At 29.7% G+C, this 13663-nt stretch overlaps 2 protein-coding genes and 1 non-coding gene across 3 annotated transcripts; 1 reads left to right on the forward strand and 2 right to left on the reverse strand.

Annotated features, from left to right (window-relative positions):
- The first annotated feature begins 684 nt into the window (after window positions 1-684).
- On the forward strand, window positions 685-758 carry TRNAI-AAU. The gene has a single exon. It is a non-coding gene; the product is annotated as a tRNA-Ile (tRNA).
- On the reverse strand, window positions 714-4173 carry LOC110605705 (nuclear pore complex protein NUP98B). The gene is made up of 5 exons (XM_021744354.2): window positions 4043-4173; window positions 2409-3365; window positions 1405-1868; window positions 1232-1301; window positions 714-1157 (listed from the first exon to the last, which is right to left on the reverse strand). Exons 2-5 carry the CDS (start codon window positions 3352-3354, stop codon window positions 1114-1116), a joined length of 1524 nt encoding a protein of 507 aa, XP_021600046.2. The 5' UTR covers window positions 3355-3365; window positions 4043-4173; the 3' UTR covers window positions 714-1113.
- Window positions 4174-6391: 2218 nt separating this feature from the next.
- Window positions 6392-8118, reverse strand: LOC110604684 (protein GRAVITROPIC IN THE LIGHT 1). The gene has a single exon (XM_021742951.2). It carries the CDS (start codon window positions 7897-7899, stop codon window positions 6502-6504), a length of 1398 nt encoding a protein of 465 aa, XP_021598643.1. The 5' UTR covers window positions 7900-8118; the 3' UTR covers window positions 6392-6501.
- Between the last annotated feature and the right edge of the window lie 5545 nt (window positions 8119-13663).

A 13663-nucleotide genomic window follows, 5' to 3' on the forward strand; every position in this document is an offset into this window, starting at 1 on the left:
AAATTAGAGGATTAAAATTTAACCCATTTAATTTAATATAATTCATTTCAGATTGTAGAGGATATAGTGTAATGAAGATGCACTTATCAAAGATGATATATTAATCGAGTGTAAATTTTTATTACAAGATTAAGTATTACTCTTATGATATATAATCCTACTTTAATTCATATCAAATATTTCTTTAATAATAAAAATGGTGTGCAAAATTAAATTAGATAATGAGTGAAATATTAAAATTTTGAAAATGAGAAATAAATTTTTTTAATTGAAAAAATAAAAAATAAAAGAAAATTAAATAATATAATATGTATAACTAAAAATATATGAACTAAATAGTATAAATGGTAAAACCCATTAAAAGTTTATTTGATATAAATACTAAAGAGTATAAGTTTAAAATATTTTAATTGAATAATTTTGAAATAAAAACTATTTTCTAAATATATAAAATTTTAATCATAAAATTACTTAAATACCCCCTAAAAGTTTTAAAGATTTTAAGTGGACCCATGATCCTCTTTACCCTTGCCTGGCTCCGCCAGCGTAAAAAGTATAATTAGCACTATTACGCTTAATGCATATAAAAATTTTGTGATGAATATAGTTTAGATGTAGGATATTTTCTGTATAATTGGCGGTTTTACGTGAATATAAATATAAAAGTTGAACATTTTAATGTGTGGCCTATTAGCTCAGTGGGTTAGAGCGTCGTGCTAATAACGCGAAGGTCGCAGGTTCGAGACCTGCATGGGCCATTTTCATGTTAGTATCATTTTTTAGGTGAATTTTGTTTTCCAGACTTGTAATTGGGGATGGCATTGAACATTGTAATATCGACCAGGTTACTCTCCTACGGTCTTACAGAAGCCTTAACCTATCAATATCTTGCACGATATTAAACTTTTAGTGCAAGCCTATTAGACGTCATTGATCCATAGTTGGAGATTTCCTATTGAAGAAACACTATAGAGGTTTGAAAGCAGTAATAAAGGGTTTCCTAGATCATGGCAGCAGCTCTTCTATGATAACAAAATTTTTAATAACATTGCCTCCTCAGGTCAAGTGGGGAAAGTTGAAAATTTTGATCACAAATACCCTGCTGAAAATGCTTCAACTGCTCCCATTTGTCCCCGTCGGTGTCCCAGAACCAACACCTGAAATTAAAACGTTCAATTCAAAGTCCAAATTAAGTAGGTTTAGAAAACAGTAAAATTCTTCTTCAAGGTACCTGATGGTGGTGACTGTGCACTGTTGTCAACAGAAAACGCACATATAGGCTGAAGAAGAGCCAGGAGACCCTGCAAGCAGAATCAGCATTTATTCAGATCCCAACATTGAAGTCGATGGACCAACATAGAGAATATGTCGAATGTAACCATGATAGAACTCTGGGATACTTACGATGCTTTGTCCAGATCCGGTTACATGACCTGGATACTGCAGCGGCAGGCTTGTAAACACCAGTTGCCCAAACGCAGGTGCAATAGGCATGCCCAATGTGTAAGACTGTGGCGTAATACCATGCACAAATGAAATACCCTGTCCTGCAACTGCATTTGTCAGCTGGAAAGTGGGTGCTACAAGTTGAGGTAATGGGAATAATTGGATATTTGGTACATTCAGGACAGGTAGTATGCCAGTAGGAGATGATGTTGTGTTTACAAATGGAATAGTTGATGGAGTTGCCTGTGTGTGATCCTGGGCAGATGATGAACCAGAAGGTAATGAACAGAGCAGAGGAGAAGAAGAAAAAGATGCTGGCAATGGACAAGAGTGAATTGTAGATGTTGCTCCAAAGCTTGTAGGGTTGCTGGTGGAAACACCATATGTAATACCGCCGGCAGCTTGATCATATCTATAGCCAGCTGCAAGTAAAAGAGAGGAGTCACTGTAATGCAGATTGTAAAACCCACGCAATCCAAGAACGTATTCATATATCATGAAGTACTGGGAAACAAAATTTGCCGATTCTAATTGAAAAATAATATGAAGATGGATGTCTCATCAGAGTGTTCACTAGGTGATGGAAAGGCAGGGTGACCTACTGATGAAGCATAACTCCATGTACCAATTGATAGTCCTTACATCTTAATTCTTCTAAACTTATATATTTGTAGAAAGGCATTGCTGTTATAGACATAAATTTATTATCACCAGATTTGTTGGTAAACTCATCTTCATATGCTGTTTCATTGTAAGCTGATATTCTACTTCCCCTATGTTTTAATTGAAGATCCAAAACCATCATATTCAAATTCTCCTGTCCTTTTCTGTGCCCCCGCGCCATAGTTTAACAGAAAATTCCAAAATCAATTAATTTCTAAAGCTCCTACTACTCTGGAATGCTATAAAACATTAGAAATTAAGAATTTGAATTACCACAAATGATTAGGAAAAATACTTACCAAACGGGGAACCTTGCTTTCCAGAACCAAATGAAGCAAGTCCAGATATGTTGGAGCTACCCAATGTAGAAGCAGATACACTAGAACCATCGAAGCATATTGGAGTGGCAAATGAAAAGCCAAAAGGAAGGGTATTTGAAGGAGTAGATAAAGATGCAATATCAGTGAAGCTCCCAAACCCTGACGCAATTGAACCACCAGATGCTGGAGCCTCAAAAGCTGATGTAGAATTAGCCTGAGAGACGGCAGGGTTCAAGCTACTAATAAATGTTGGAGCGCTTGATGCTCCAAAGGCAGACGTAGAAGTAGTTTGGCACAGGGCAGAAGTTGAGCTAGAAATAAATTCTGGATCACTTAATGAACTTGAGGCACCAAAAGGAGATGCAGAAGTACTGAAGGCAGGAACTGAGCTGCTAGTAATTGTTGGAGTGCTTGAGGTAGCTGACGCTGGAGCATTTGAAGTTGAAGCTCCAGAAGCAGATGCCGAAATAGACTGACAAGAGACAGGAGTTGTGCCTAAAATTGGAACACTTGATATATCAAAACCTAGAGCACTTGATTCACCAAATTCCGGATCAGTTGAGCTTGAAGTAAATGCGGAAGTGCTTGATGAACCAACCATTGGAGCACTTGATGCACCAAACCCTGAAGCACTTGATCCATCAAATGCTAGAGGACTTGGGGACCCGAAAGCAGATGTAGGACACACAGAGAGAGGAGGAAGTATGCAAAAGGTAAATGTGGAATCACTTGAAGCATCAGACATTGGAGCACTTGATGTGCCAAATTCTGGAGAACTTGAGGACCCGATGTCAGATGCAGAAGTAGACTCGGAGATAGCTGGAGTTGAGCTACTAGTAAGTGCTAGATTGCTTGATGAATCAAGAACTGGAACACTCAATGCACTTGATGTTGGACTTGAACTAACCATTTCGGTGGGAATCATAGAGGATGATCCTTAAAAATAACAACTTTTCACTGTCAGTTTTACTTGAGGGAGGGCATGAAAGATAATGACCATAAAAACTCCAATTCAGCATGAGGTTCAGAGAACAGAAGATAAGCATCTTATCTTGAGATGGAACTGTTTCTACTCATGCCAAGCATTTCAATATCAGAATATCAGAAGAAGAAGGTTTTCATCCTCACAGGGTAACAACTAACAAGTAAAATCATTCTTCAAGGAACGTGATTTAGTCAAATTACTACTTATTGAATTACTTTTCTTGCTCACAATTTTCTGATGGAACCTCCAACCTTCAATCACTTCCATATTACTGCATCACATTTCTTGGAAAGATTCATTTTCCAAGAAAAGAATTCAATTCAATTAAAAAGAATTGAATTCTTTCCTCCAAATAAGAGAATTGATTAAAAAATAATTGATTTCTTGACAAATTCTTGATTCCAAACTGGGTAAAGTTACTAAAAGAAGCCCATGTAGTTCCCCACAACAATAATCATCCATAGATTCTATGACGACAATCGCAAGTAAATAAAAAGGGAATTCAAAAACATGTTGGTTCTAACAGATTGAATATCATCAAGATACAAAAAGAACATGTTACATTCACCAGATCAAGAACCATAGATTTCACATGATAAGGAATACAAAGTAAACGTGTTGCACTGACCTGAACGTAGATTGATTCTAACCGGAAGTCTAGTTTTAGTTTGATCGCTAATGGCAACGAGCTCTGGTGAATCTACAACGTCAAGAAGAGCAATCTTTTCAAGTAATCCTATCTTCTACTTCTCTATGAAGTTTCCCTCCTAATTTCAAATTTTCAAAGGCGTTCTCTTCTCTATTTATAGCTTTGGCTAACCAGTGAGTTTAAAAAGCTGATGAAATCCTACGGGATAGAGGGACGTCTTTTTTTTGGAAAAATGATCGCAATAAAAAAAATTAATAGACTTGAAAATATTTTTTAATTAAAAAAAATAACTATTCTATAATTTAAACATTAAAAAAAATTAAAAATAATAAATTATTACAAATAAAATCAAACCGAATATCTATTTAATTATTTTTTATTAATTTTATCATTTAGAATGAAATAAATTAATTTTTTAAAAAATGAAATTTATGAATGATTTTATGAGGTTGAAGATTAACTTTGAGGGAAAAATTAATTTTCCCAGAATCCAAACATTTCGTTGAAAATTAGTTATGATCAATTAAATCTGACTATGCAACGGCATTATTGAAGATAATTCTGCGACCAAGATGCAGTTTTTTTCCATATAGATGGGCAGCCATCAAGGGAAGAATTTTGTGAAAGGATGGCAAAATCACTTTATTTAAAAAATTATTATTATTTGGTTATAGGAAAATTTATTAATTAATTTTCAGTTTTTAATTGAGATTTTAAAAGTTTAATAATTATTTTATTTATTAATTTTAGTTATTAAATAAAAAAATTAAAATTTTCTCAATATACATGAGCTAATTAATATATATTTTTATAAAATTAAAAAATAATTAATAATTTTTTTATATTATAAAAATTAAATAATAAAATATTTGATAATTTAAACTAATTAATTAATGACTAATTATAATATGTTTTAGAATTTTATTAATATTTTAATATATTTTTTTAAAATCAAATGAAGCAATTAATAAATTTTTTATATAAAAAATCTAAATGATAAAATTTTTTTATTTAAATATAATAAATACGTATAGTTAAATAAATTTTAATTGAACGAATAAATTTTTATTTTTTTAAAATGAAAATTGAAAATTGAGAGAGTAGAATTTGAGAATTCTTAAATTTACTCGGGTGAACTTACTATTAAATTAAATCTGTGACTCGGAACGAATAAATTTTTTAAAAATAGATTACATAAATTATTTTTTTAATATTTCACCTTATTTCGTTCTCTTAGCTCTTGATCCTTCTAGATATTCGATGTTCTTTGTGATGTTTGAAAGGGTGTGCCTATTTCCAGAAGAGTAAAACATCCTTCATTAAGTTCTTATCAGCAGGGGCAATCGAAAGTCCATAAGAAAGGAGGGGCGCAACGAGCTTCGGTTTATTGGTTCGTGTACACAGGTCTATTGGGTTATGGGCCTTTAAGGTTTTATGTTGGGTTATTTTTCTTTGTTTAGGCCCTAAAGAGCCTTTTTGGTGTGTGTGTTTCTGTGGGCATTGGGTTCATTGATGTAATGGGCTTGGTTGGAAAATCAAATATCAATTTATAATTAAATTTTACTAAAATAAAATTTTAATTATTACAAATATTTTATTATATAATTTCTCCCACACTCACCTTACTAAAAGGTACGTGCCATTTGATGGGTGTAAAGGTTTGATCATTTGGCCCTAGCTATTTGTATGGTACTACTTATACTATACAAATAAATTATTGGTGATATTCTACCAATACACCATTGCCACACATTTCTCACCCTTTTCTGTTCATCAAATCAATATTGGAATCTCTTTACTATTTTATTGCTGAGATTTTATTCGATAATAATTTTAAGTATAGTTTTTAATATTTTTAATTAATAATAATTAATATTTAGAGATATAGAGAATAAATTATAAAAAATAATTTCTTATAATATTTAACTAACTTCTAATAAAATAAGTAGCAAATAATTTCTTATATATATATGTCTTCACAGCGTTTCCTTGTCTATCATAACGAAGACTGAGACCAGCTGCTGTCCCCACACACCTACGGCCACTTTCACGTGTGGGTCCAGATGCCAGTGCTGCCGCGTGTAACCAAGTACATGCACCCACGCGCCCCAACGTCTAATCAACAGAACCTTTAAGTGAAAAATCTTACCCGTTTATTCAAATCACTGAAAAACCTAAAATTCGATTTTTTTTTGGGAAAATCCGAATTCTAGTTGAAATTTATCCTCACATTTTAAACTATTTTTATCATAAAGTTAAAAATTATAATTTATTTTTTAAAAAATATTTAAATTTATATAATTTAAAAATATATAAATAAACTAATAATTAATCATGAAGCGCGTGAACTTGGTAATCATTTATTATTGTTATAAGTATTAAATATTACAAAAATTATACTACAAAGCAAAAATTATAAGAAAAATCAACAAACTCACTCACCGGAGAGATACTGCCGGCGACAAATAAACCTGACTCTGTATCACAGTTTTACCGATCTTGAACCCGGGAACTACCGTGAAATCCACCCGCAGATCGGTGTCAACACTGTCACTTTCTAGTAAAGATTCATGGGTTACACTCTCCATATACACTTCAGAGAATTTGGAATTCTTGCTCACCTGAAAAATACTAACATTTTCACCAAATGAGAAGGCCAGAAGGTTTAAAGACCACACTCTCCTAGCCATCTCAAGAAAAGCTGTAAAGAAAGCGGAATCTGGGAATCCACCGGAGTTCACTAGCTTCCTCTGGTTCAAATTGCCAAACAGAGAACATTCCATTTTTGCATGAACAAGCTGGAGATACTTTGCCCTTGTGAATCTTGCGTAGGACGAAGTTGGATTCTGGGTCAAATAGTGTTTTGGGTTCACTGATTTTAAGTTCTTGAACTTATTGAAGTAGTGTTCACCACTGTGAAAATGGCGGTGGTGTTCCATCGGCGGTGGAGATTCGTTTGGGAGCATAAAATTTGGATAGTTAAAACCCTCGAACATTGTTTTGCTCACAAATGATTCAAACACAAAGCAACGGTGGGTTGGCTTGGCAAAAGTGGATTCAGGTTCGATTGCTTTTGCAGCTGCTTCAATATCCCAATGAGCAACGTCCATTTCTCGAACCATCAACCTTACAAAACTCCTCATGGATCTCAGAGCAGAATGCAGGAATTGAACGAAGTGGGTTGTGTTTAAGATTGAGAACTGAATATTATCAAACATCGACAAAGGCCCACTTGCGTTCAGTTTCTTCTCTAGAGACTTGTTAAATGCAATGGATTCATCAAGCTGCTTCTTGAGAGAAGAAACATCTGAAACTTTAACCTCAGCTTGCGCTTCCAGTTTCTTGATGGTGATCTCATAAGTCTTCATCAAGCTCTGTTGCTCCTGAATCTTTGCAAGCATGAGAGTAACCTGTGGAGAGAGGTGATCAAGATCATTCTTGAAAAAGCTTCGTTTAAGTTGAGAAAGTAGCTTGAGCTCTTCCACGACAGCCTGATCTGCGGCCTGTATAGCATCACTATTGTAAGGATTCTGAGCCATTTGAAGCTCAGCATAAGCTGCTTTAATGGCGGTGATGGCTGCAAATATCTTGGCCACCAATGCATCCAATACTGCTTTGCGCTTGGCTTTAGAATCTTCCTTGTTCTTGTCATTATGGGATTTGTAAATTGTGGTTGGATCATCTTCAAATTTGTTGTGTGGGGTGAGCATGCAAATCCCAATTCCATTATTGGAAGCAATTCTTGTTGCAGTCTTGAGGTTTATGACTTTTTGGAAAGTTCTTGCAAGCTTGCTCTTGTTGCTGCTGGGGATTGATCTGCATTTGATTGTCTCCATTGGTGGGTGTGGTTTTGGTCATAAAAAAAAAATAAAAATCAAGGTGATTTTGATTAACAGAGGTTCTAAGAGAGATTTTGAGCAATGGAGATTAGAAAGAAAGAAAGTGACTGTTATGTGATGAGAAAAAGCACTCGAAGATTTTTGACTAACAGATCGCAGCCAGAGAAGTCTAAAGAAGAGAATAAATAAATAAATAAATAAATAAAAATGGATTTAAAGGGCGGGAAAATAAAATCCACCACTCTTTTTCATTTTCTTTTATATCATATCTCCTATCTCTCGTTTATTTATTTTTCTCTTTCATAACTGGCTGCTATTACAATACCATCTATATCTGTATTTATATATATAGGCATTTCATTTTATTTATTTTTGTCACACAATCATTTAAAAAGCTAAATTCTCATTTAATAGATTCAAAATCTCGATTAGTTTTGAATTTATTTATTTTCATCGACTCAGTGGTAATGGTAGAAGTAAAATAAAATTTTTTTCCTTAAATTATTATTTTAAATATTTCTTAATTAATTATATTTCAAGTTAATAATATATATATATATATATTCTTAGTTAAAAGTATTTAATTTAAAGTATTATTTTAAAACGACATAATTATTACCACTTAGTATAAATAACGTATTATGACATAGTTTTCTTAAAGTACACGAATGAAATTTTCATATTTGATAAAGAAGAAGTTTACATCATTTATTTTAAAATAAACAGAATCATTTAAAAATATAAAAATTATTTAATTTTATTAGAATAGTATAAGTGAACAATATATTTAAAAAATAAAAAAAATCATTACTATAATTTTTTTATTTATTATTTTCTTAGCATACGTACAAATAAAACTATATATATTTTTTGCAAGATGTAAATGTTGCTTAAATTTATTTTTTAATAGTATTAAATAAAATTACTTAAAAATTATTAAAATTACATTTAATTGATAATACTATTTAATTAATTTTAATAATAATATCTTCCAACAGAATCTTGGACCTACAGACTGAGGAGCCCCATAAATGCGAAATAGGTAATGTTTTAATATTTTGAGCACATGATGATATGATGGATGGATTATTTTATTTAAAATTAGTGGGACACATAAAAACATTATTTTAACATTATTTATTAATAATTAAAAAAATAATATATACTTCAATTATATTTTCTTTTTATGCTATAATTTATATTTTATTTACTTAATTTAAAATTATTCATTTTTATTATTATAAAACTAATTAAATATATAATATTTTCATTAAAATAAAAATTGACAGATAACGTAATTTAATGGCAATATAAAAATAAAATGGAAGTATACAGGTAGAGGTACACATTGACAGTAGATTGTGATTTTAAGCATGACAGTCAATGGACATGCGTAAGAGGTCAAGTGATTTGTCATATTTGGAATCTTTGGTGGGCCAGAATTAACAGAGTAATCAAGTGAAAATGTGAATCCTGGTGGTGAAAATTGAGCTGTGACCCAAACTGCTCACTGTGGACCGTAACTCTAAGCTTTGTGCACTTGTCGTACATTCCTCCTTGGAGGTTCACCATGTACGTTTCGGCTTAATTAGTATAAATACATTTCTTCATCGTACGTAAACATTATATATATATAATAAAAACATTATATATATATAATAATTTTACCGAATGTAAAATTAAATGGAAATGAGCAAATCAGAATGTTCGTTGGTATGATTAATAAATGCTTTGCTGCAACAAATTAATAATAGCAATTATACATTGGCTGTCCAGCAATATTAAAGAAGGAACACATGACAGCTAAACTCTTTTAAGAATGTGATTCACTCGTCTTGCCTCACTTGTGAACGTATTCAATGCTCTCACATCATTTAAATTTATCAAAATTTATAATTTAATTTTTAAATATTATTATTATTAATAAGTTAATTTTATTTTTTTTTAATTTATTAAAAAGTTTAATTTTTTTTCTTTTCTCTTTCTGCTGTTAGAAATATAATAAAAAATTAAATTACTACATTCTTTTTTTCTGTTAATTTTTCTTTTTATTTTTATTTTTCTTTTTATTTTTATTCTTCTTTACTGGGAGAGACTTTTTCGTTAATTTAAAGAAATAATAAAAATATTTTAATAAATATGAAAAAATATACAGATATTTTAATAAATTTTAAAAAATATAAGAACTGATTTATTATTAATAATAATATTTAAGAACTAAATAAAAGATTTTATTTGATGATAAAATTGAATTTTAAAAATATTTTCTCTCCATCATTTATTTATTTTTAATAAAAAAAAAACAGAAAAATTATTTTATTGACAAAAAAAATACGTTTTAATAAATTTTAAAAAATACAGGAACTGACAAATGATAATATTCAAGTAAATAATAAATCTATCTTAAATTTATTTATAATTTATAAATATTTTATATATATATAATCTCTATTGTTTAGACAGGTAGAGAAAATGCATGTGCATAAATTTTTAAGAAAAGAATATAAAAAAATATCATATCATGATTAATAAATATCAGAGATATTTATTATTATTAATAAATATATATTTTTTTATATATTTTTCTTTTATTAGACATGGCAAAGAGAAGAAGTGAAAGGACAGAAGAAAATGGTGGGAAAAAAGACATGGCCGAAAGAAGATAGTGACTAAATATTGTTTTGAAATAAGGGACAACTTCACAACCATGCCCATGTCCATTGTCCAGAGGCAACTGGGAATTAATAATTATTTAAAAAATAAAGCTTTTACCTTTGCACTGAGATTAAATTAAAAATTTGTATTTTAAAGGCGAAGTTTAATAATAATAATAATTATGAATGTTGAAATGTTGAGCATAATTTGGAAAATGGGACAAGCTGGTTTGCCATGAGACTCCCACATAATGATGAACCATGGCGTAAAGCTAAGCTTACAAGCTAAACAGGAAAATGGTCGGTGGAAAAAAAATAGCAGACCGAGGATATTAAGGTGAAGGGGTGAGTATTCGATCGGTTGAGTTTAAAATTAAATTAAATTAAATAAATTAAAAATTAAAATTTTAATATTTATAAAAATCAAACTGAATTAATTTTGATTAAAAACCGATTAAATCGAATCAATTTGATTCGATTCAATTCGATTTAATCGATTTAAATTTTTAATAAATTTTTTATTTTTTATATTTTATTTTTAATATTTTAAAATTTAATCATATATGATTTAATTTCTATATCATTTGAAAATAATATATTATTATTAATTAGTTGAATTTAGTTTTTTGATTTTTTTTATTAAAATTAAATTGAATTAAAATAACTGAAATTTTTTAAATTAAAAATTAAATTAAATTAAAATAAATAAAAAATTAAACTAAAATTTTAAATTAATAAAATTTAATTAATTTTTTTTAATTTAAACAAATACTGCATGCAGCTTTTTAGCTCTTAATAATTAAAATTTGTCATGTTTTAGAGGCACCCATTATTAATTAAAAGCTCATCAGACACAATTATATTGAATTATTATATATATTTTAATTGTAAAATGTTAAAACTATTTAAAATTATAATTAAAACAAATCTTGTATATTCCAGCCAACTCTGGGGATGAACCTTCTTGAAGAGCATTGTGGAAAGATTTATTTCATCATACGGGGACCACTGAAATCACATCTGCCACAAGTTTCCAACATAAATGGGAGAACATAATTTTAGTGTTATTATTTAATTAATTTCCACTCTCAATATAATTAAACACTACTATAAAATTTATAAAAAATTTTATCATATAGTAATAAATTTATTTTAAATTTAGTGTATGAAAAATTTGGCAAAATAAAAGATGAATGAACCTTGCTTTGACAGGAAGAAACTGAAGTTAGATTAACTAATTAGATGATCAATAATGTTAATATACTTCTCCTTGATGATTACGTATAATTCAAGAGGAAGACAAATTATAATGTATCATTACTCATATTATAATTATGTTCTCCAAATACATAGCTATCTTTTTCCTTTAATATAAATTCATGTCTTCTAAGAAATGTAACATGTTGATCATACTTTATCTATAAGATTGAACAACACAACAATTATTTATTTTTAGGCATCATCACTTGCTTATCGACTAAATAATGTACAATATGTTGAATCTTCAACTGGAAGAGCATCCATATGAATAATGAAAAAAGACCATGAAAAAAAGATTAATGATTCATATAAATCACTTAATGGTAAATGTCCTAAAAAAATCCAACGAGTATATTAGATTTAATAGAATTATTTTGCTGTATCCAGACTAATATCAATCCAACCCATTTCATGAATAAAATATGACCAATTAACCAACCAACAAAACTACTTATTATAAATAACATCTTATTGTTACATCGAAACATATAAATGTTGATTAATCTGACTAACATTGAACTTGGTAAAATGAAATGGTTGAATAATTGAAAAATGAGATTATTCAAGAATCATATGATATTTTAGTGATTTTGTATTGCGGGTACATACTCAATTAATTTAATAGAATGTAATTATATCTATGAAAATAGTTTATACGTAAAATAGAAATAAGTGTATATATATTAAACTTGATCATCAAACTTCAATTACACCCAAAATACATCAAATAAATCATATTTCTAAATATTCAGATAGAAAATCATGGTTAAAATATAAAGTAAAACCAAAACAAATAGAAAGAGAAACAAAATAGAAATAAAACACCTAAGAGATAAATCAATCGACCGCAAAAAATCACATTAAGAATCTGATTGGCCACAAAAGAAGTATAAGATGCCATAACCTAGCCGACCGGATAATTGCTTTGATCACAATTACTTATTTTTATAAGTAAGTAAAGATTAATTACAAATGGCATTAGGGTAAAGTAGAATCGCCTTTATCACTTTTAATTTTTTTATAATCACCCTATAATATTATATTAAGTAAAAGAAAAAAGAAAAGTTTCGATTCTTCAGACATATATAAGAATAATTTTTATATGAATGTGTGTGTACATCTAATTAATAAATATATATATATATAAATTAGCTAAAATTACAGTAGGTTCTATAACTAAATTTAAAACAATAAAAATTTATTAGATGAGTGCACATATGCCTTGGTAGTAAAAAAAATTTACCCAAGATCATGCCCAAAATCTTGAAAGTGGAACTGCAGGGGATTAATCGTAAGAAAAAGTAGAGAATCCAAAGTAAAGCCCAAGTGGGACTTACTGTATAACCTTCAAAATATCAACATACCCTTCAAAAAACTGAGTTCATATTTGCAATTGAGATCGAAGGAGACTGCAAATGAAAATTGCTGTGCGTGCTTTCAACTTCAATGGACCATCTTTGTTCTTAGTAGCCAGCTAATGCAATTTGTATACTTTGTTGGTACCACCAGCTTTTTTCAGCTTTGCCAAGCACAAAGGTCCAATAATAGATAATGGAATCCAACGGCTATGATGTTACTGTAGAAGGGTCCCAGTCGTTGGCTATATATACTGTTTAAATTTGTACTCTGAAACGTCAGGTCCCAATCCATGGCTGCAGGCTAATGGTCTCACATGACATTATTTTGATGTATACCAACGAGTCAATAACAATAACCTGCTGGAATTGCTGCTGCAGGTTTTCAGATTTTCTTTCTCTTTCATGTCCTTTTAACACAAAGAATAAAGGTTAGATAGCGAACAAGATCAAGGCAATAAAGTCTAGATCAGTAGAAGGATGAATGATAAA

This window comes from Manihot esculenta, chromosome 17, assembly GCF_001659605.2.
Source record: "Manihot esculenta cultivar AM560-2 chromosome 17, M.esculenta_v8, whole genome shotgun sequence".
Taxonomy (NCBI): Eukaryota; Viridiplantae; Streptophyta; class Magnoliopsida; order Malpighiales; family Euphorbiaceae; genus Manihot; species Manihot esculenta.